The 23,538-nt window shown below is 38.1% G+C and overlaps 1 protein-coding gene across 4 annotated transcripts; it reads left to right on the top strand.

The window, feature by feature from the left end:
* The first annotated feature begins 3,881 nt into the window (after nt 1–3,881).
* Nucleotides 3,882–23,352, top strand: ccdc138 (coiled-coil domain containing 138). Of its 4 annotated transcripts, none has more exons than XM_026145508.1 (15): nt 3,882–4,265; nt 4,655–4,694; nt 5,472–5,574; nt 5,672–5,760; nt 5,890–6,053; nt 6,216–6,353; nt 6,539–6,658; nt 7,007–7,084; nt 7,301–7,420; nt 7,939–8,067; nt 8,219–8,335; nt 10,046–10,223; nt 13,413–13,586; nt 19,556–19,694; nt 20,925–23,352. In XM_026145508.1, exons 1-15 carry the CDS (start codon nt 4,185–4,187, stop codon nt 21,049–21,051), a joined length of 1,797 nt encoding a protein of 598 aa, XP_026001293.1. In that variant the 5' UTR covers nt 3,882–4,184; the 3' UTR covers nt 21,052–23,352. The 4 variants fall into 4 exon arrangements, with proteins under 4 accessions (XP_026001293.1, XP_026001292.1, XP_026001294.1 ...); XM_026145507.1 differs by having other exon boundaries at nt 5,666–5,760; XM_026145509.1 differs by lacking the exon at nt 13,413–13,586 and having other exon boundaries at nt 3,883–4,265; nt 5,666–5,760.
* Nucleotides 23,353–23,538: the final 186 nt, after the last annotated feature.

The following is a 23,538-nucleotide window of genomic DNA, read 5'->3' as shown; positions in this document are numbered from 1 at the left end:
TCCTTTGAATAATTAAAACATTTTCATGCATTTCCATTACAAAAAAGTGGCTATCGAGGGGCTTCCCCAGAAGTGGATTTACTTTACTTTTCCTCCTGGTTTCCTGAGAAACCAAGAGCCTTTTAGACTAAGTAAGGGGTAAACATTAAAATATTCATGTATCAATTAAATCTGTAGAAATTAATCTAATAAATATAACCTGACAAAGCTATTACAGGCTCTTAAATAGTAGAAGTTATTATAAGGATAAATCCTGCAGGGCATTTTATGGCTGCTGATTGCAGTAGTTCTGACAAATGCAAATGTATAGGGCTGGACAAGGAAGTAGTATCACTGACCCTTCTCAGCTATGAATAAATTATTTACTTTAATTTCAGTGTCATACTTTAGAAGTATTGAACTCTTTTTGTCTTAGATAGCTCGCTGCAGTTTTAAGTGATCTTTTGATTCCTTTTTTATGTAGATTAACATTTTCAAATTTGGGGACTGATCTTCAGTCTGCGAGGGTGGGAATATTTCAAACTTAGTCACAAAAAAAACCCAACATTGGTAAGATAAGATAGCCTCTTATGATCTGTCTCTATGACCAATTTAGAAAGACAGTGGCCCCAACTTGTAGTGAGAGAGAAAGAGACACTTACTGTCAATTTTCCGGCGGCTGGGCCTTTACCTGTGGGGCACAGTGGGAACGCTGTGAGGCCGGAAACTGCAAAGATAGCCATAAAGTTCAAGTGGAGTGTAAGCTTGGACACTGGGGTGAAAAAGAAGAGCCCAATGGCCAACTGGTCACCACCGAGGGGTGGGTTTGACTGCTCTGTGGAAATGGAGAATTCTTACAACCACATTCCTTAGGGAGTTTTGTGTTTAGTACTTTGGGTTTATGATACATGCCGACCATTCCTGCCTGACAAGCCTCCAGTTTGAGAACATTAGAGTTTCCTCTCTGCTTTTTGGGTTTCTTCCACTGGCTTTATTTGACATGTGACCTTCAGGGTGCATTGGAGTTGAACATGTTCTTATAGAGAACAATGGATCGCTCTTTCCAAGTTAAGAATGAGCTGCTGCTCAAAGTTGAAGAGCCATATCTTTCGGTCGTGTGCATGTTAGATGCTTATTCCAAGTCCAATTAATGTGAGAGCTGGGAGATGACTGAAAACACGCTGACCAGAGCATATGTATATGTTATTACTCCTCATTGACCCCTAACTTAGGCTTGGATAATTATCTAGGAGACTGAAGAAGTCATGCTTCTCCCACTGAAGAAAAGGCTACTTTTATGCATCAGTCTACTGCTACAGTATCTACTGGCCTTCACATTTTTACAGGCGTGTCCCTATAAATGTTTCAAAAAAATATATTTTTTAATATGGAAGAGCTCATAAAATTGCTTTGCTTGCCCTGGGTAGCAGTGTCTTGTCTGGGGCTCTCTAATTGCTCTGAGTCCACCCCCTGAACTGCAAATCCATTTTTACAGCTTGCATTAGCATACATAATACTGCTCTGTGGACTCAACGAGTCATGCCAATTGAAAAGCAATCATTTTCACAGCAGAGCACTGCCATCGCCACTTTAATTGAGTGTGAGAGTACTTGGGTGTCTATGTGCGTTGCCTTGTATCATGAGACGGGAGATAATTGGTTGTGCAATACAACACAGCAATATGTTGGTAATTCAATGATTAGAGCTGATTGCTTTTGTCTAGTTGTGTCCCATGGGGTGACACGTGTTTATGTTGGCCACATCTTTTCTTACTGTCTGCGCTATATCTGTTACTGCCTCACACACACACTCATTACACTCACCCACTAAAGAGAGAAATATTCCCTCCCAATAATAAATAGAGCCGCATGCTAAAACATGAGCTTGGAGAGTTCATACACTCTGCTATAATAAAGAGCAGAATTGTTCTTTATATGAGTGCCCCACTGTTTAGTGAAAATGAAACCCAATTATCGTATCTTGAGTGGGTCCCCAGAATTTCATGACTGCTCTTCATAAAATTTGTGTACAAACTGCTTGCTTCCATGAGAGCTGTTGATGTTAGAATATCCATAAATAGGGGGGGGGGGACTGTTTAGTGAATGTAAATGAATCAAAAGTGGACATTACTAAAGTACTGAGCACTTTTCTCCCAACTATGCAGTCTTTAACTTTCACAAACAAAAACTACTCACAAATTTACACGCACTACTGACTGCCTTATACAGTCTCTTTTTGGCCGAAATGGATAGAATACCGCTGAATGAAGAACGTCTATGATCAATTAATATAATGGGAAGAGTCATTTCCATACAAAGTGGACAAAGGAAAAAGCTCTAATGAAGATCTGTGTTATTATGCGTGCTGGCTAATTTCTCACAGCATCAAGCAAAAGCCTGCAGGGACAAAGTGACTGAATCAAGAGAATGTGTATTAATGGCGAAGGCTGCTAATTGGCCAAACAGAGAGAGGGGACATTAATCTTAAAGGCTATTTTAGACTATTCAAGTCTAAAGCAAACTTGGCACTGCCTAATGGCTAAAATCTAAACTGTGAGTCACAGGGGTACTTAAAGGGCTGCAGGAAGGTTAATCTGTGGAAATACACAATAAAGATTCTCTTTTATCTTTATTTTTTAACCTCTGCACTTTTATTGACTTTATAGTGATGCATTATGCATTTTTTTTAATTCTCACACCTTTATTACAAAATTGCAATTAAAAACCCACAGAATTCAACTGATATTTGTTATTCAGTCATCATATTTACTGAGCTTTAATTTCTTAAAGCTCATACAGTCAGATAGAAAAGAAAAGAAAACAATATGCAATATTTTTTGTTGTTGTTGTTTAAAAATGTAAAGTTTTGTATTGCACAGTGTCTGCTTACGGTGACCTTTCAGGATTTTAGGGAATGCATGCAACAAAGCTATCACCGATAGTAATAATATAAAAGACAAATATTTATGTTGTGATAGCCGTTGAAAAACTGTAAATGAACTGTAAGTGAAAGTGGGATGTTTGAGTTGCTCAGTCTGACGTTGTGCACTGATTTGACAAGCTTAAAGACTGATGGTGTCTATTGTCTTTGATGAAGCACTGACACTTAGTGGCTGATTGGTGTAACTACACTGTAACTGAGCCGGTAAGATTTCATCCATCAGTCGCAGAGATCTCACCTCAGGCAATCCAAAACTGAATCTAGATGAAACGTACACTGTATAAAATTTAGCTTTTTAAGCCAAATATTGCGATTTAAAGGCAAGTAATAAGAGAGGAGTTATGTCAAATGTACTTGATTTTTGAAGGGCTTTAGAGGATTGACTTATACACGATTACACTAAATTGCTGAATTAAAACAACTTTGATAAGCTTTGTTGATTTTTTTTTTTAAAAGCTACTGAAAAAATTGTGCTTTACTGTTTGCATTAGCCTAAAACTAGTGAACACAGAAAGGGTGGATCAAATGACTACACACTGCTGGAGAAATTAGAGTCACTGATGACTATGCTAATCATACATTCATCCTCCGCACCTGCTGTCACTTATAGTCCTGTACTTCTCTCTTTTTATTTGGAGCAATATTCTTCTTCTTCTTCTCTCGACTGGTCCCTTTAGAGATCACCACAGAGGATTATTTGCCTCCATTTTACCCTATTCCTAGCATGCCCCTCTGTTTCACCAACCCTCTGCATGTCCTCAGCACTACATCCATGCGACTCCTCATAGGTCTTCCTTTTGTCCTCTCCACTCCTCCCTGCCTGCACTCTCTCCTTCACCTGCTTGGATGACCCCAGGTATTTAAACTCATCCACCTTCACTGCCTCTGCTCCTTGCAGCTGTTATACCTGTCTGCCTCATATTGATTACATTTAAAAGCCACTAGCTGGCGCCATTGTCCCCCACTAAACAGCGCTGGTGGCGTTGAAGAAAATGCATCACGTGATTAATCATCCGCCAAATTTTGGATGGTGCTTTAAAGTTAGCGAACACGGTTGGTTAAGGAAGTTTTCCAACATGCCACCAGTAATGTCGAATATGTTACGACTTTACAGAATACTAGCTCAGAAAAAGTACCTTTATCCATGATATGAAGAGGTTTTAATTCGAAAGTTTTAACCGGAAGTTGGTTTTATTTTTTATTTTACGTAAACTCGTGGGATAAAAGTGAAGAGGAGGAAGATTCTAATCACAGTAATAGTAGCTATGAACCAACATTTCAAGGATGCCGACTTGAATAACACAGTGGAAAAGCCTGGGCAGCAATATTTGGAGAGGAGGAAGCAGGTTTGACAATTTGAAGTACACAGTTAAGTTTTGTGGTGCAGTATCTTGGAAACGCTACCCTGTGCAAAAGTTGCCTGTCCATTCTTCTGTTTGTTCTCCGACCGACGTTTACCAAGCTTGTTTACATAGTTACTACTGGTTAAATGTACGTTAACCTACGCGTTTAAATCATTAATATCTGGTCTCCCATCCCTGTATCTAAATTCATAAGAAACAGACTAGGTTAACGTGTAGCTAGTTGAACACCGAGCCTCTGTATTTCTGGTTTACCAGCTGTGTATGTACGGTAGGCTTCGTGTAAGAGTAGTCGCCACGTTATTTGACAAATAGTTATATGACATTTTGTCTTTTTGCACCTATGTTCTAAAACATGTTGCACTGTCTTTAAGGTTCTACCTCCAAAGGGAACTACCACAGGAACCAGTGATGGTAAGTGTAGTCTGGGTGTCACATGCCCTTTTGGGTTCCAACAGATCTTTAAGCGTTATATATTTATTAAATATTGCACGTCACACCACATTTGTCTTCACTGGTTAACATGATATTATTGAATTATAGCTTTTTTTCCTATTTTAAAAATGGTGAAAAGCTTAAAAGCAAGCCCCAAATGCTACTGTTGACACAGTGGGTTGCAATGTTCTGTACATAACAAAATGCAAAAGTTCAGAGAGTCTTGGGGAAATTACATTGTTGTTTTTGTTTTCTTGTTTTTGTTTTTTAAGTGAAACAAAGTATATAGAGCTACTGCAGCTGGTAGCCCAGCTTTCTTTAAAAGAAATTTCAAGCGCAATTGTCCCATTGCAAAAAATTTTGTGTTTTGAAAAACATTGAACTGGTCTAAGCAAATTACTGAAGCTCTAAAACAGGAGTGGGCGGTTGATTTTCCCAAGGGTCACATGGGAAACTGGCACTGCTCTGGAGGCATTCATGGGAAAGCTTATAAAGAGCTAAAATTCATATTTAGCAGAATTGAGTTCAGCTCGTTAGTGCGGCCGCCTACAACAATCTCATGTAGGCCCTTGAGAAAACAAATTGCCAATTGCTGATATAAAATCTCACTGAGAGCTAGTTTTTCCATTTTGGACACATTTCTAAAGTTAGACCACATATTGCACTTGCCACATCACATGTACGGACAGTGCTACACAAATTAAAGAAGTTATTGAATGACTAGAATTATTATTTTTAATATTTTTTTTTTTTTAGACTTTGCACAAAGACTTGTTTTGACTGGTGGGTCCAAAGAGTTGAAATGCTACAACAGAGCTTTGCATGAACTGTTCAAAGCAGTCGCCAATCATCCTGAGCAGTAAGTGATCAGTAACACCATGGAAGTGTTTGCATGTTAATGATGACTTCTTTGAGCAAAACCTGTATGTGGTTGTGTTTGGTTTAATTTGGCACAGTTGTAGTTTGCATGGCAACAATGAGGACCTGAGTGCAGACTCCACAGTAGTCCCACTTCAGGAGTCTCAGGTGCTGTTTACAGAAATGGGTATGTGTGTTTCACAGGTAGTAGTCCACTTTGTTGCCAAGGCAAATGTTTTCTGCTTCACTCAGAAGCTGAAATTATATCCTAAGTTGATTTAAAGTTTTCTTTTAATAACTTGATACTCTTGTCCAGATGTGACCTTGCCTTCCTATCTGGATGGTAGCTCTGGGTCCCAGGAAGCTGAGAGTGACAGAGAGCTGCAGTGGGATTTCCAGTTTCCCAACTCATGTGACTCATCTTCCTTTGCACTAGTCAAGATTTACCATGAAATGATGACCATACACAAACAGCTAAAGGTTTACACATATTTCTTCCTCTCATAATAGAATAAATAAAGCTCTATGTCCAGAATTGCTCAATCAATTAAAATGAAGAAACCTTACAAACATGGCATGTTAGGTATTTCAGTTTTTGTTGTGCTGAAGCTGTAGACTCAGCATGCATTTGTGTGTTCACAGGCAGAGCGACAAAATCAGCAGCAGCGGGAGAGAGAATTGCATGAGAGAGAAAGGAGGCTAAAACGGCAAGAAGAGGCTTTGCTGAAGCTGGCTGGGATGAAAGAGATGGTCCACAGTCGCATTGTGACTATAGAGGAGGTTTGACACGAATAAAACATCATATTACATTAAAAAGAAGGGACGTGTTCTTCACCACACATAGTTCCCTTTCCTTCCACCTTCTACATAACCATCCATGCACTTACAGGTCATGGATTATTCCATAAGGTGTCACTGCTATCTTCATTTTGTGTGAATGTTCAGTTATGTGTGCATCTCACCAGAAACACCAGCATGAACTGAGCCGGCTGCAGGACCTTCTTCGAGAGAGAAACAAAGAAAACAAGAGGCTTAAAAGCAATTTCGAGACAATCAAGGAGCTCAATGATAACATGAAGAAGCAGGTTGGAATTGGTTGCATTTGTAAAATTTCTAATCTAGGTCTGAACATTTCATAAGCATGATTATTTCCAACTTTTGAATGTCATATTCAAAATGAAGATGATGGCATCTTCAAAATTACCATTCAAATGTTCCCAAAAAAGAAGTTAAAGTTTTCTTACCAAGCCAGTAGCTTGTTGATCCAGAGGAGGGCGCTACAACACAAGATATCTGGAAGTTCACTAATACGACAGTGTATTAGGATTGCTTTGTCTACACTTGTTTTGTTGATCTAAGTGCTTTTGGGGAATTTATATTGCAACAGCGCACTGATAGTCATTGTCTTTTTTTTTCTTTTTTCAAATCAACAGTTGAATGAGATCGGTGAACGAAATAAGAGGCTGGAGAGCCAATCCAAGAGGGTGCAGGCTCGGCTTGAAAATCTTCAGGTAACAACAAATATATCAGTGCAGAAAAGGCCGTTCCTTCATGTTTTATATGAAAAGCCTTAAAGTTGTGACGTTTAGTCTCACAATCAGTTTTCAGCATCTAAATAATGAGAGTTGAATAAAGGAGGCCATTCTGATATCTGTTATCTTTAGTAAATAGACAAAACAGATATTGACATTTACTTTTTTTGGCTTTTTTTTTATTATTATTTTAAGAGGAAATATGAGCACAATTTAGCAACAAGAAGCTGCAACAAAGGGAGTATTAAGAGTACCGAGTGTTTTAAGCCATGCAACAAGGAGAAAGCAACAGCTTCTGGAAAACCCAACAACAAGGTACTTCATCTACTCAGAGTGTGTCTCTGTGTGTGTGCGTGCGTCTCTGTGTGTGGGAGTGGGACCGGGGGGGTTGTTTGTTTAACAGTTAAATGTACTACCAATCAGCAGGATTTACAGATTTCCTCTAATTACAGCCATGTTACTTAATCTATCGTTAATGTGTTTAGTGAAAAACGCTGCATGTGGTTTAGTGTGGTTAGACAAACACTAACACTGCTCTTTACATATACCCGGAAAGGAAATGGTACAACAGCCCTTCTCCACAAACCACACGCATACTTCCAACTGACATGATAAATCATAGTTTGTGATTATGTTAAGTTATCATCACTGCTATTGATGAAGATAGATATACGGAGTTGGATACAGTTATATCCCTGCTGAGAAAGCTGGTTTTGTCAAACTTTTATTGCTTTATTTTCTTTTTTAACACTTTTTCTTTGCATTATATTTGAGCTGGGAGAGGTCTAATAAACACAGCAACTGTAACTTATTTTTCACCCTTCTTCCTTCAGGGCAGCGTAACTCCCTCTCCACTGAAGCTCATATCCTTTCTGCTGGAGTGGGTGCTTGATGTAACAGAAAACAAAGTGGAAGGTGTAGGCCGGTGTTCAGAGGTTCTGCTCAGCGAAAGATTCCTCAAGGTGGTGTGCTCAATGCAGCTTTGCTCTGATCTTTGCATTTCTTCCCGGCTCTATTCCAACACACACAGTTGGTGTCACAACAACAAAAAAGCAGGAGATGATGAGACACGGACAGAGTTTGATTAGACATAACTTATCTTGGGTTTCTTAGGTGCTCCCGTTATTAGCAGACCAGCTTCATCACACTCCTTTGTCAGAACCTAAGCTCCTCCTCAACCTGCTTCGCCTCATTTACTCTGCTTTGAGACACTTGGACAACAGCAGGCAGGTAAAGATAATATTATTTCTGTGAGCAAGCTGTGTTTTTAGAGCAGGTAATTTTTAGATGCACCAAGGAACTTACTGTATTATATTATGGACATGTGGAGCATGACATTTTTACTGGAATTCAGCTAAAAATAATAATAATTAAACCTTTGGCCATGCATGATATTTATTAGGAAATGTTCTTGTTGGGTTGTTGAAAGAAATGTTACGCTATGACTATTTAAGCTCTGGCTGAGATCATTATAAACAAAGTCTAACACAGTCACTATTCTTTTTCATGAAAATTTTAAGCGTGTGTTCACTGTGAGCAAACAAGCCAGTGCTGAAAAAACGATGCCAAGACAGTGACCTTCAGGGGGGATGGTTTGTTTTTCTGCAAGAAAGACAAAATGGGCTGCATCTTGTTTATATGATCTGCCACTGTTTAAAAACTAAATCTCCCGCATAGCTGCCTGAAAGGACATTAATCTAAGTAACAGCCGCTTTATTCCTAAAACATTGCTTCTGGACACTTTTCAGCAGCAGTGTTATTCCTGTTACTAGATAAGCTTTGCTTTTAGAAAGTAAGAACACAGCAGGGTGAGATTACAATCTATAACAAGATGCAGGTAATTCTGTGGCCTGGCTCATTCATATTTCATCAGCCTTTATAAAGCTGAGTGTTATTCTGCTAGCAGAAAGCTGCTGGACCTCATTTCAAAACATGAGGCTGGCTCTAAAGTTGACACAGTTTTTCCCTCCCCACACATCAGAGGTACACATCGACTTCAAGCGGGGGATATCCACTTTATCGCTACATCTCCCTTCACACTAAGGAAGGCTTTCTTGTTTGGTAGTCCTGTCGAGTTTCATCTTGTGTTTACATGAGATGCTTGGTTTTCTGAAGTCCCCTGCCTGTATGTGTGTCAGACAGAGTCTAGACATTTGAGCAGGCTGTCGCCGTTTTTGTGGCTCTGATAAGGGTGTGTGTCCTTCTCCTTATCTGGCCACAAGCCCCTCAAGAGTCCTAGATAACAAACATTGTATATCAGCAATTGCTATCTGAATGTGAGACATTATTAAACCGTGGCCCAATCCCATTTGCAGACTTGGACTGCAATTTTCATGCTCGTATGAAGTCCTTACCAGCTGCCAGTCATCTGGCCTCAGTCCCAGCTATGAGCTTGGGTTCAGCCTACACCAACTGTCCTTATCCACTTACTTTCTACCGTGTCCAATCTTCCAGCCTTAAGTCCTTGTCACTAGTCCTGCTACAGGGAGCTTGGGCCCGTTAAACCACTTGCTTCCTTATTGCTAAATAACGTGTTCCCTTTATATGATGAATACCAACTGGCTTTGAGCCAAAACACATAGATGGAGAAACAGAGATGACTTTAAGATGAGGGTTCTTGGTGAACCAGTGGAGACCTTGGGGAAAGGGAAAGACCACCAGCTCTTCAGCTTTCAAAATACATAAATCTTGGATAGTAGCTGTAGTTTACTGTGCTGATTTATTAGATCCATCAGTTATGGAAAAGTTGCAGAAGAAGCCTGCTGGCTCCCTGTCAGGCTGACCTTGTATTTTATACACTAGCATTTGATGAAGATCATTGTAGGCATGTAATTTCTGTTTTGACAGTTATATAACAAAAGTGAATGATTGCAGGCACAGTTGCTAATATTGCGCAATGGCCAGAGCATCTGAGTGTGTGTTTCTGTATATTTTGCCTAGCATGTAGCACCATCTGCTACTCTGCAATGGATAGGAGAGGAAGTGTCAAAGCCTGCAGAAGATTCAGATCACCCTATGAAATGCTCTGAAGCAGCTGGAAGTTGGCCCCTTTACCGAAGTCCTTGTCCTCATACACGGATCCTTTCTGTCCTCATTATCTTCAGCACCATCACACAAGGTATTAATGAAAACACGTGTATATATATGTATGTGTGTATATGTGTATATGTGTATATGTGTATGTATGTGTATATGTGTATGTATGTGTATGTATGTGTATATGTATGTGTATATATATGTATGTATGTGTATATATATGTATGTATGTGCAGTGAGCACAGGACCCAATACAGAAAGTCAGGCCCTCAGGCTACTCTAATGAAGTCTGTTTCCGATTGTTTGGTCAAAAATATTCACACTAGTGGCCTGCTGGAGATTTTTTAGGGCTCTGGCAGTGCTCATCATGTCCCTCCTTCCTCAGAGGAGCAGATACCATTCTTGCGGATGAGTTAAGTATCTTTTACAGCCCTATGTAGCTCTCCTAGAGTAACTGCCTTTCTCCTGGAGTCTCCTCCATGCTCTTGAGACTGTGCTGGAAGCAACAGTGAATCTTCTGGCAATAGGGACATATTGATGTGCCATCCTAGAAGGAGTTGCACTATCTGTGCAACTTCATCATGCTACCAATAGTGAGACTAACCCTAGCCAAATGCAAAACTAATGAGAAAATACATTAAAAAGATGGTTGGGGAAAAAAGGCAGAGGCCTCCACCTGTAAAACCATTACTGTTTTGCCCAATTATTGTGTCTCTAGTGCAGGGGTGGGCAATTCCAGGCCCCGAGGGCCGGTGTCCCTGCAGGTTTTAGATGTGTCCTTGAACCAACACAGCTGATTTAAATGGCTAAATTAGCTCCCAACATGTCCTGAAGTTCTCCAGAGGCCTGGTAATGAACTAATCATGTGATTCAGGTGTGTTGACCTAAGGTGAGATCTAAAACCTGCAGGACACCGGCCCTCGAGGCCTGGAATTGCCCAACCCTGCTCTAGTGCATCTGCTGTTAATGCCATTAACACCGAAGCAGGTGAGACTGATTAACAACCCCGCTCTGCTACTTAAATGACCAGATCAATATTCTGGAAGTATAACTGACTTGATGCTATGCTCTGATTTAAAACATGGGACCATACTTTGAAATAAATGCAGAGATTAAATAATGGACATGTTTGGTAGACTGCATTCACTGTCATGATTAGAAGTACCAAAGACATGATATTTATTATCATCAATTACCTTAACAACATATAATACTGTCTTTGAGTTGACTTCCTTTGCAAAAATTGTGTTGTATTGTAAAGCAGTACTGCAGTCTAAAGCATTGTTAGGCACACCAGTTGTTATCCATTGCCATTCAGAGGTAGCCAGCCCTGAAGTTTCCTTTTAGAAGCAAGTGTCAGCACTCAGCAGCTATGTCATTAACAATGCTGGACAGTTATTTTGAATGTTATTTTTAAACAAAGATGAATGGAGAGCGATAACTTTAACTGACTGGTCACTAGGATATAAAATCTGCATATATAGAATCAGTGGTCACATTTAATTTTCCAAGGAAATGAATGATACAAAAAAATACATAAAACTTTGACATTTTTGGTCCTAAATGAGGTTTAAAAGCTTTTTTTCTTTCAAGTTATACTTCTACTACATATGCATCACTAACAGCTCAGTTCCGAGTGCAGACACGGTTAGCGTCTCAGCCCATCAGAGCTCAGAGAAATAAGTGTGACAATTTTCGCAACCAGTAAAATAAGAAAGAGAAAAAAATATAAGTAACTACTGTCTTTTCTGAGATAATTAGAAGATATGCCTGGCTCTATATAGTTGAACCTGGGTCAGGGTTTGGTGTCTGAGTGCAGACTTAAATATTAAACTGCTGGATGGGTTTACACGATTTCTGTTTGTTCCTAAACAAAGCTTAACTAAGACAGTAGGATGGTAAACATTTCTTGCTAAACGTTAGGATATTGGCATCATGTTACACTAACATGTTATTCTTCCATCCACAGTTTATATATTGACAGTGAGTGATAGTTTTGGATCTAAACTCTCGGCTGGGTTTGATAAGGAAAATCCTCAGATCACAGAGCTGCTAGCATTGCTTTAGGTTCTTGGCCCTCTTCCGTTACGTGCAAATATTTTAAAGAGGCAAGGAGCTCTTTGCCCTTCCACACTATAAATCTTGGTTGGCTCTCTGAGTTCAGCCCACAAACCTGACAAATCCTGACATATTTTATGAAACTCTTTTCTAAAATGACCTTCCGTCTGCTCGAGGGCTCCCTCAGCACATCAGTGCAGACTGTTTTCTGTCAATCTGCCTACCAGGTTTAGTTTTTTTTTTTTTTTCCTTGTGGATTGTTGAGGAGCCAAATTGACTGTAAGAAAGAGATATTTCTTCTCCTTTGCTAATTGCTCATTTTTATATATACCAAACTCAGGCACTTAAACTAACAAAGCTTGGCCTTTATCATATGTCAGGTAAAATATGAAGCTTTTGGAAATCTGAAAATAACTTTGTCAGAGGACTGTAGCCATTACATCCAAAGTACAGTGGAAAGTTGTGAGTTAAGTGGGAGAAGATAGGAAACAGCTGGTGAATGAGTACTTTCCATGTGTAATGCATCTAATGCAAAGGGATACACTAAGAAAGGTCTCTGCCTCAGTGAGTAACCTCAAATAAGTAATCATACAGTTAGAACCATAAGTATTTGGACAAATACAGAATTTTTATGTTTTTGTACAACAATGGATTTTATAACAGCAAAGATGTGATTGAAGTGCATTTTGTAGCTGTTCACTGGACCTCTCTGTATGAGGCTCAATACAATATCCCAAGACTTATAAACATTTGCATGTTGTTTTGTTTTCTTTTAATTAACTTTACAGTTTGTACAAGCTGTTTTTATGTATGTATAATTCTCAGCAAGAACAAAAAACAATGAAAATGGTGGGGGCTAGGCTACCGAGAGGTCTCCGAGCTTGAAATGAACACGTGGAAACCTTCAAACAAAATTCAATGAGATCTTCCACTGTTACCCTTTTAACATGATAAACATGTATGTATGTATGTAAATATATTAAAAATCGTTAGTAATACCATTAAATATAATTGTTATTATTATTTTTAAAATTATTGGGGGAAAAAAATTAAAATAACAAAAACAGCTACTTTAAATGTAAAAAACAAAACAAAACAACATATTATTTTTATATATTTTAAGACTATAATTTCAACTGAAAGAAATGTGTCATTTTCATCTAGACACCTGGAGTGTTTTTGACTGTTTCTACTTTACTCTTGTCATTTGCAGCTGATGTGCTGTCCCAGGCACTTGAAAGTCTCTATATAGAACTGATGAATGAGGAGAATCGAGGGCTGTTCATCCACTATGGAGGAGTGCAGAGGCTGCTTTCAGTGCTTCAGGGGAGTCGCACAGGGCTCAACATGCCTATAGACATTCTGATGAAACTCAGTGAGGAGTCCTGTAAGTAGGCTTGTTTTGTGGTAAACACTTTTAGATAAATGGTTATGGCGTGTTTTTTTTTTTTTTGTTTTTTTTTTGTTTTTTTTTCCCTTTCCCAATGCAGCTCAGAGCAAAGACAGGCTTACAGTAAAAGGCTTTGGCTTCCATTGTAATTTTATTTTTCCTATTTTTAGTGAATATAATGTGGTGACTCACAGTTTCTGCAGCGTCCTTCTGGTACATTTAACCTAAAAGGGTCAATGCTGATCAGTTCATGAATGTTGATACGTGTGCCTGCTGAGTAGCAGTAGTAGTAGTAGATTTGCATTGAGTAGCAAGACGTTTTGCATGCCAAATGTTTTTGGGCATGGTAGTAACCCCAAGTTGCTCTCTGATGCATCCATCAGAGTATGAATATGTGTGAATGTTAGATAGAAAGCACTTGGGTAGAAAAAGCATAGAAATAAAGTGCTTGTATGAATGGATGAATGAGGCAAGTTTATATAGAGCACTTTGAGTTCTCAGAGTTAAAAAGCACTGTATGAGAACCAGTCCATTTACCATTCAGTCACTGGTATCACACACCCTAGGAAATAATTAAAAAGTGGGAATTTCAGTTCAGTTCAGTTCATTTTTATTTCAAACATTTCAAACATGTGCCTTCACAATCATTACAAAATATCATTCCATTATTTGTTTGAAAAGGAGTAGGCTGAAGTATTTACTTATTTGTCCCTACCCCCTCAAGTTTTACCTCTCATTCATTTAATTTTTTTTGTCTTAAATTAAACAAACAACATATGAAACATATGAAGTAAAACAAAACATAACATACATAAATCAAAACAAGAAATTAGCAAGCCCCACCACAGTATAGTTTCTTTCATATGAAAAATACAGAATGTGTATATTTGCAGATACACAAGTTATGGAAAAACAACAAAACAAAACAAAAAAAACAAAAAAGAACCGCAACACCATTTCCAGCAACATTACCGTCCTGGGTTAACCCCGTTTTCTTCATTCTTATACTTATTTAAAATTAGGTTTTTATATTTTACTTTAAACTGTTTTATGTTTTGACTGTCTTTTATTTCTTCTGTTAGACTGTTCCATAATTTAACTCCTGCAATTGAGATAGACATAGTTCTTAAAGTTGTTCTAGCACTTTGTATTTTTAAATTCCATCTCCCTCTTAAGTTATACCCACCTTCTCTTTCTATGAACAATTTACAGATTTCTTTGGGAAGCAGTTTATTTCTTACTTTATACATTATCTGCGCTGTTTTAAGCTTCACCAAGTCTTGGAATTTGATAGCTTGCATTTTGACAAAGAGTGCATTTGTATGGTCCCTGTACCCTACATTATTTATTAATCTAATGGCCCTTTTCTGTATTGTAGTTATTGTTTGTGTGTTACTTTTGTATGTGTTTCCCCAGACCTCTACACAGTAGCTCATATATGGCAGTAGTAAAGCACAGTATAAAATGTGCAGTGCTTTCTGATCCAACATATGCTTTGCTTTCCCCAGGACGGCAATGCCCCGTGCCAATTTCCCCCGAACATAAGTAATGTGTGGCTTCCAACAGAGCTTGTGGTCAATGATCACCCCAAGAAATTTTATTGCATTTACTCTTTCTAAATATACATTGTCAACACATATTTCTACTTTGATGTTTTTCTTTTGGTTTCCGAACAACATAAATTTGGTTTTATCTAGATTCAATGATAATTTATTTATATCAAACCACTTCTTTAATATCGTTAATTCCTGTGTGATCATTTCCAAAACCTGTGGCAACTCCACACCTGAACACAGTATATTTGTGTCATCTGCAAATATTACAAACTTTAAAATCTCCGATACTCTGCAGATATCATTTAAGTACATAATAAACATTTTTGGACCCAGTACTGAACCTTGAGGTACTCCACAAGCTATATCCATCAAATTAGATTTATATTCATTTATTTGTACATATTGTTGCCTATTCCCTACATAGCTTTTTAACCATTCCAAAACCACTCCCCTAAACCCGTACTTTTCCAGTTTTTTTTAATAGAATTTCATGATTAACAGTATCAAACGCCTTCTTTAGATCTAAGAAAACTCAGAGCGCATACCTCTTATTATCCATACATTCTGTTATCTTTTCCATTAAATCTATCAGTGCCAAAGCTGTTGATCTGTTGTTTCTGAACCCATACTGACTATCTGTCATTAATTCATATTTTTCCACAAAACTGTCAAATCTTTTTATGAAGAGGTTTTTGATACATGAATACTATCTGTTAATGTGAATAACTGTAGTCTATTTATTTAAATGATTGTACCTTACACTACAGTGATAACAAAAACAATTTCACGATTGAAAACATTTTTAAATCTAAGATACTTGGTATTTGCACAATGTTAGAAGATATTAAAATCTATTGATGCTCTGTTATCTGACAGTTTAATGCTGTTTGAGGTGGTCCTTGATTTGTTTGGGGTGTTGTTTTTGTTTTTCTTAATCCAGAATAGTTTCTTTAAAGGTATCAGCAATTATATTTTAAAAGAACATTCACAAGGGAAGCAAGGGGCAGCAACATGAAACCATAGACCGTCACTGGCATTCACCAACTCCAAGCAATGACAAGCAAAATAACCACAGACAAACCCAAAGTGAGCATGTTCTGAGTGAAACTTTTCTGAACTTCAAGGTGAAACTTTAAAGTAACTACTAATCATAGTGAGGGCGACTGTTGATTGAAATGTTACAGGGTGGTAAAGACATTAGAGAGTTACCTAGGCAACTGGACCTTGGAATGTCCAGGACCAATAATTATCTACAAACCAATGCCCAGTGAAAGAATGACTTCCTGTATGGACATCCCATAATAATGGTAAACAATTAATTATTTAACAAAGACTGAGTGCTTAAAAAGCAATAATACAAGTCTTTTTTTTTTCTCTCTCTAATCCACACAGAGTCAAAAGTGTGTGTATATATACTGGCTCAATCTTTTAAGGCCTTTTAACATCTCAATAGTGATCATGATGGACTATAACTGGTAGTTTCTCTTTACCAGCTTTACTAATTGATTGACCAATAGATTTACACAAGTTGGGAAGGGCACTTGAAGCCATTTCTAAACAATTGAATATGAGTTGTTTAGATGTGTCACCAATTTGCCAAGGTCTTGGAGAGAACACCTAAATTTTTACCCTTAGATGAGGCTCAGGAACAACCAAGGCTCAAGCTTGGAAGGAATTGGAAACTGTTGGAACACCAGTGCCCCTGTCCACAGTAAAGTTGGTTTTATATTGGACTTGAGAGGGTATTGGCCAACAAAGAAGGCACTAAAGACCTCAGTAAATATCAGGCTTTCAAAAAGCACTGTACCAGCTGTCAAGCATGGTGGTGGTGGTATCATGCTCTGTGGCTGTTGTGTGGTCAGTGGTACTGGTACATTTTAGGAAGTGGGTGAAATCATGAAAATTAGGGCTACATCCGAATTCTTCAACTTCTTCTGAACTCAGCAGCTACACATTTAAAACTGGACGTGTCTCGGTATTCCAACATGACAATGATCGCAAACACACATCAAAATTGGTTTTGGAATGGATAAAGCATGCACATTTTCAGCTGCTGGAAAGCTCCATTGTCAACCGTGTTGAAAATTTATGGATTATGCTTTAAAGCAGAGTCTGTCCCAGTAAAACGATCCAATTAAATGTCCAAAAAGTCCAAAAAGAGTGGTCAGGGGTCCTGATGGACAATTAACGAAATGCTAGTAGGGGTTGAAAGACTCAAATTACCATGAAATTCATGTCCAAGATGAGTGTATGTAAACCTCTGACCACAACTGTTTTTCATATAGAAAGTGCTTTTTCCTATTACTATTATAGGATGAGTTTTCTAAAAGTGTACAATTTGTTCATTACAGTTGGAGGAAACAACACAGGAAGCTTGTGTATAAAACATGTTTCGAGATGGTAGTAGTTGGTCTTTTCTGTTCCCAAAGGCTTTAAGCAAAAAAAAAAAAAAAAAGAAGTGATGCAACACATTGGTAAAGAAGTCCCTCTCCTGACTTTTCTAAAAAGGTTATTTTAATTCAATTTAAAATAAGCACATTTATGTTTTCACCATTTCCAATAAAATGTAGAGTTCATTTTTTAAAACATATTGCATTCTCTTTTATTTAGATTCTGCTGACTTCTTTGAAAACAACTTTTTAAATGGATGGTTCAAGTTTTATCCAGCTTATGAGCCAATTTTAAAACTGTATAATTCATATTGCCTAAAAACTGGTTTTGATTGACAAAGCTGCTGTGATTACTTTGCTAGCCCTGATTTATAGACTGCTTTGAATATCACAATTTTCTTTGAGTTAAAACAGCCCTCCTGGTGTATCACTCCATATATTCCCCACATAAAAACCACATGTGAAAAATTACGTTGTTTTTTTTTTGTTTTTTTCTGAACTTAGATCAATCATAACTAGTGGTCAGGCAATAGATCTGGAAATTGTGGTCATAAAACCTTGGACCCCTACCACTTTCTGTCTTACTTATTGGAAGACAAAAGAGTAGATGGAGGTGGACAAGGTTAAGATACCAGCTGCAGTGTGTTTTCATGGAAGGGTGAGTTCAGCAGGGTTATGAGCCGTATCATTTAAACTGCTGCATACTAATAAACAGCAGGACCATATGCCAGAGGCGACTGGGGACTGAGGTCTGTGTGTTTGTATGTGTGTGCAGATATTTGTGTGTTTCAAGGGGATTGTAAGCCTTGCGAGACTTGCTAATTATTCTGTTTTACAAGCAGTAATGAGGGGAGATGGAAAAGGGCTGAGGAAGAGGGGGAAAGGTTTACACCTTAAGGTTAGCAATAAAAAATTTTTTTAAAAAATGTAAAAAGGTCCATTTATACACAAATGTACCAAACATCTGTGGTCAAATCGCCTCTTCTTGTACAGAGGTAGTCACATTCCCTACCAGTAACTCAATCTTTTCAACTATTAACCCAGCATAGCTTTAAATAACAGGACCTTGGGGAGTTTTGGTGATAACACTGTTTATTCTACATTTGATTTGACTATATTAAAAATAATTGTCTTATTGAAACATATAATTAGTTGGAGCCTTGTACCTTCTGCTTCACTGGTGGATTATGTTTGTCTGTGTGGGCCATGTTTAAGCTTACATTAAAAGTCTGGAGTTAAAGGCAGTTTAAAAATGCTTAAATTTGAAATTTGTCAAATGTACCTATAAGCTGTAAAATGAATACCAGTAGTATTCATTTTACCATAGTTATCCATAGTGATTTTGAGGGTAAGATATTGTTGGAAAAAGACTGACCAATCCATGTTTCCCTTCTTATCTTTGTCATATTATCTTTCTATCTGTCTGATCCTTTCTTATCTAAGCCCGGTGCTATTCTTCCCCATCCATCTTCCGCTGTGATTTGATGCCAGTGGCGCTGCTTCACCAGCCAAAAAAAGTCCCTCTGTTGCTCAGATTGTATTCCCTCGCTGCATGTGTGTTTTAACAAACAGCTACTTTTTCAAGGAGCGGGAATGTGACTTTTAGCAGAAACAAATGTTTGTTTACTCGAAATCGTCTTCATTTTAAGGTCAACGTTTGCTGTTATTAATTTAAGAGATCTACAGCTCCCATCTGTGAGCACTGGTGTTTTTGTCCTTTGTTTCATCTCCCTGTGTGAGTTTGTGTATGTTTGAGGTTTGAGGTCAAAGTTAAAAGTTAAAAGTGACAATATGGAAATACAATGTTCTAAGAGACACTCTGACCAGCATATGTGTTCCTGTTTTTCTGTGTTATTCATGGTTTGTTGGTGTGTTCGTGTAGTTTTCTTGCTGGCAAAATTAAGCTGATAATTCCCATCTCTTTAGAAGTTTTGACATTGAATAAAATGTGTTGCAGATCATCAGAATTGATTGCCTTGATAATATCCTGTTCTCTTTGCTTTTGTTGTTGTGCTCATAGGCTACTTAAATTCCTTTCTGGATGCATGTAGCTGTGAAGAGTTTTTCCAAACATCCTTCTTGCTTCTTAAAAACCCTCATCTGGACCTCCCATCTTTGGAGAAGTTCTCCATCCTTCTGCAGAAGCTCTCCAACATCAGGTAGACACAGTGATGTCCATATTAAACATGGAAGCATTTCTCTGGGCGTGGCTAAAAACTACCTGCCTGCTTGGATTCATGTGTTTACGTTTGACTTCATGAATAGAAATATTTAATAGCCAATCAGCATTTGAATAGAAGATTTAGTGGAAGTGAACATGTTTTGCAACATTTATTTTGTGGATTGTCACGACTTACTCCAGGAATACACGAGATTTGTCTTTGCATTTTCAACATGGATTTGTTCATCCTTTGCACAGCTTCAGGTCACAGCTTTTTGTTTTTACCCTGGATATTGGATGCTCTTTCACTCTTTTTCAGTCCAGTCCTAATACTGCACCATTTTTTAGAGGAATGTTTTCTTTTATTTATTGGGTTGGAGATCAGTAGCAAAAGTTTTATGGAGTCTTTCATAAAATTTCTCATTTCAAAATTCGAAATGTTTGGTTCAAATCATCATGAGTCTGTATGAAGTAGGTTGGGAGGAAGGTATAACAGCTTTGTCATGGTTTGGGGTTGCATTTTAGCTTGTGATCCCAAATACACTGCCAGTGTACTAAAAGTACACCTCAATAGAAAGTGACACAATCAAACACTGTCAGTTATGCACTGGCCTCTTCAGAGCCCAGACCGCAACATTATTGAAGTGGTGTGGGATCATTTTGACAGAGAATGGAACAAAATGCCGCCAACATCCAAAGAAGAGCTTTGATTGTGCTTCAAGAAGCGCATTTAATGTTGGAGAACTATTACCGAAGATAACTGAAAGAAATTACAACAAAGCTTGGCTATAAAAGCTCAGGCTGTGTCGAATAATACATTTGGTCATAACAAATATTGATTTTTAAGCTTGTTAGAATGTTGTAAACGCTAAATTTGCTTCTTAGACCCTGTTTTCATGTACATTTACAGGTTTTATTAAATCGCTTTCAGCTCCCATTTTCCTTAAAAGATATAAAGAAATGAGGGGTGGGCGCAAGACCTTTTCACATTACTAGATTTTAAGGGATATGTTTGCTAGCATTTAGCATATTAGCAGTCTAATCAAACAACCTAAACAATGTCCCAAAACGTCTTATGTTGTGCCATGGAGCACTAATTTGTATTTTTGATATGCAACATTGGAGGCTAGAGACATAATGTGAAATTTGAAACAGCACAGTAATGGACTTTGTTCACAGCAGGTAGAGACAAACACTTTGTTTTTCATTTTCTTTCAACTTTTTCCAGGAAGAACCATCATCTGTTTGAACTTTCCTCCCTGCATCTCCAAATAGAAGAGCTGCATCACAAAACCAAAAACACACACGCTTTCCTCTGCCTGAACCTTAGATCGATCCTCCACAACATTAAATAATACAATTCTCATCGTGTTGGTCTGCAGAAACTTATTCAAGATGACATCCCTTCTCCTTCACTATTTCAACACTTTCCCTGGATTCTGTTTGGGTTTTTTTCTTCTTTTTGAAAGATTTGCTTAAACTTCAAAAGTACATGAAAACAGCAGCTCCACCCTGGTTTACCTCAGATTATAACTGGAGACATGCTTTCTTTATTAGTAATACAATGAAGTGTTTGTATTTTATTTGTCATAAGCACTTTGATTTAAAGCTGTGTATGTTTTAAGTCTCTGACCCATATTTTTTGTTTTCCAAAATGCAAATTGTTCTTTTTTTGGAGATCATAAACCCATTTTTCCATATAAAAGTGAGTGTCACTCTTGCCAAGAGAGGTTGTGACTGTAAAATGGTTTAATGGCAATAAACAAAAAGAACTGAAGCATATTAAGTTTGGATGGCACATGAAGTACTGAACCCCCCCCCCCCCCTGTGTTTTGTATAAACTTGTCTCATTTCTTTGTTCCAGAGCAAGTCTGAGTTGACAGAGAGTAATAGTCTCAATATGAGATGCGCTAGTGGTGGTTGATGGAACGCACTGGAGCAATTACAGCTGATATTTCAAATATAATGGAGTCATTCTTTGGTGAATTTAAAGGTTATACATGCAGGTTTTTTAATATCCGCAAAGCAAATCCCCAATTAATTACGTTTGTTAAAGTGCAGACTTCTGCTCAGGTTAGGTTTTTGGAATGAAAGATTTGTGTTCTTAAATCACGTGTTTATTGTAAGATATAGACTACCATGTACTCTGTTTTAAATGATTTAAATTTGCACATGATTTGATTCACTGGTAAACATGACTCACTTCCTGGGAGGCAACATGTCATTTTCAGATAAAACTACTGATTTATATTGACATTTTCCTCTTGTTTCTCCCAGTAAAAATCTGAGCGACTTCTGCTCCTTCTATGTTTTTGTCGGTGCCATCATCTCCAAACCATACATCACAGCAGAGCTCAGTGGCATCTTGTAAATCTTCCTTTTCACTGTTGCTGCAATCCTGTCACAAATTACCCCTGGCACTCATCTCCACCCACTCTACCCTGCTGCACTCTCTTCTTCACCTCATTTGTGCACCTATACATTGCTTTAGTTTGATTGTTGAAACTCATCTACCGTCACTATTTCTACTCCTCGCATGTTCACCTACCCCTTCAAATGTGTTCTGTCCTGCTTCTGCTGACTTTCATTCCCCTTCTCTTCAGTGCAGACCTCCACCTTTTCAGACTGTCTTCCAGGAGAGACTTCCCAGAGCCCTCCTACCTGACCTCATCTGTCAGCCTCTGCCAATTTAAAAAAAAAAAAAAAAAAAAAAAAGGTGCTCTGAGCCAATCTGTGATAAAATCCCACCTGTCCAACCACACACCTCATCACATTCTCATACACGTTCTGCACCAGCCTCACATACTTTGCTGCCACTGCTGACTTCCTCATAGTTACCACAGTCCCTGGAACCCTATCATGCTTTCTCTAGATCCATAAAGACCCCGTATAACTCCCTCTGACCTCTGTAGTTCTCCATCAGCACTCTCAAAGCAAACATCACATCTGTAGAGCTCTTTCTCAGCATTGATCATCACCTCACCCCGACTCTTTGCCATGGCGTCTTGGCATGGCTCATCAACTTATTCCATCTGTAGTGCATTTCTCTTCTCTTACTGTCCAGCTTCACATACAATTCACTATAAGCCTTTTCCTTTGCCACCTCTCTATGCCGTATGTCCAGCCTCCCTGTACTACTGTCTTCTTCCTTCATCTCCCACTTTTTCTTTCCCAACCCCTTCCTTTGAATACTTTACTGTACTTCCTCATTACACCACTCAGTCTCCTTGTCCTCTTTCCGTTGTCCAGAGGATACATCAAACAGATTCTTGGCAGTTTCTCTTAGCACTATGGCTGTACCTTCCCAGTCATTTTGTAACTCTTCATTACTACCCAGAACCATTCTCAATTCCTTCCTGAATTTGGTGCAACATTCTTCCATTTTCAGCTTCCACCCTTTAATCCTTGCCTCTGCCTTCACTCACTTCCTGTTCTTGAAGTGTTGCAGACTACCATCCAATTCTGCCTAATTGCAGAAAGCACCTTGCAGTGTGTATGCACCACTTTAATCTGTGTATAAAGTCATTTGTATATTTCTTTGTTACAAGGAATACCTGTGTTATATCCATCTTTGATGTTTTTCATGTCATGGGATGATAATGGATAACAACGTAGCTTTTGGCCAGTAGCTCTGTTATAAATAACCTACCTTCAAATCTGCTCTCATTCTCCTGATTCCTGCACGCTGCAGAAGGACAAACCAATAAATCCACTTACATCTACTTAAAGTCACAGGCCCTAAAATTCAAAGCTTCAGGATTTTGCTTAAGAATTATAAAGAAACTTTTATTACTATGTTTGAGGTTGCACCAACAATTTTATTGATCAGTTGTGTGAGTGAT

The sequence above is a fragment of the Astatotilapia calliptera genome, chromosome 16 (assembly GCF_900246225.1).
Source record: "Astatotilapia calliptera chromosome 16, fAstCal1.2, whole genome shotgun sequence".
Classification (NCBI taxonomy): Eukaryota; Metazoa; Chordata; class Actinopteri; order Cichliformes; family Cichlidae; genus Astatotilapia; species Astatotilapia calliptera.
The sequence above is the reverse complement of the archived record's forward strand: the minus strand, read 5'-3'. Positions and strand labels throughout refer to the sequence as shown.

Coding starts and splice junctions, on each gene's coding strand:
- ccdc138 (XM_026145507.1), top strand. CDS start 4,185: ATGAACCAACATTTCAAGGATGCCGACTTGAATAACACAGTGGAAAAG. Junction 4,695..5,471: donor TACCACAGGAACCAGTGATG/GTAAGTGTAGTC, acceptor TTTTTTTTTTAG/ACTTTGCACAAAGACTTGTT. Junction 5,761..5,889: donor GGTGCTGTTTACAGAAATGG/GTATGTGTGTTT, acceptor ACTCTTGTCCAG/ATGTGACCTTGCCTTCCTAT.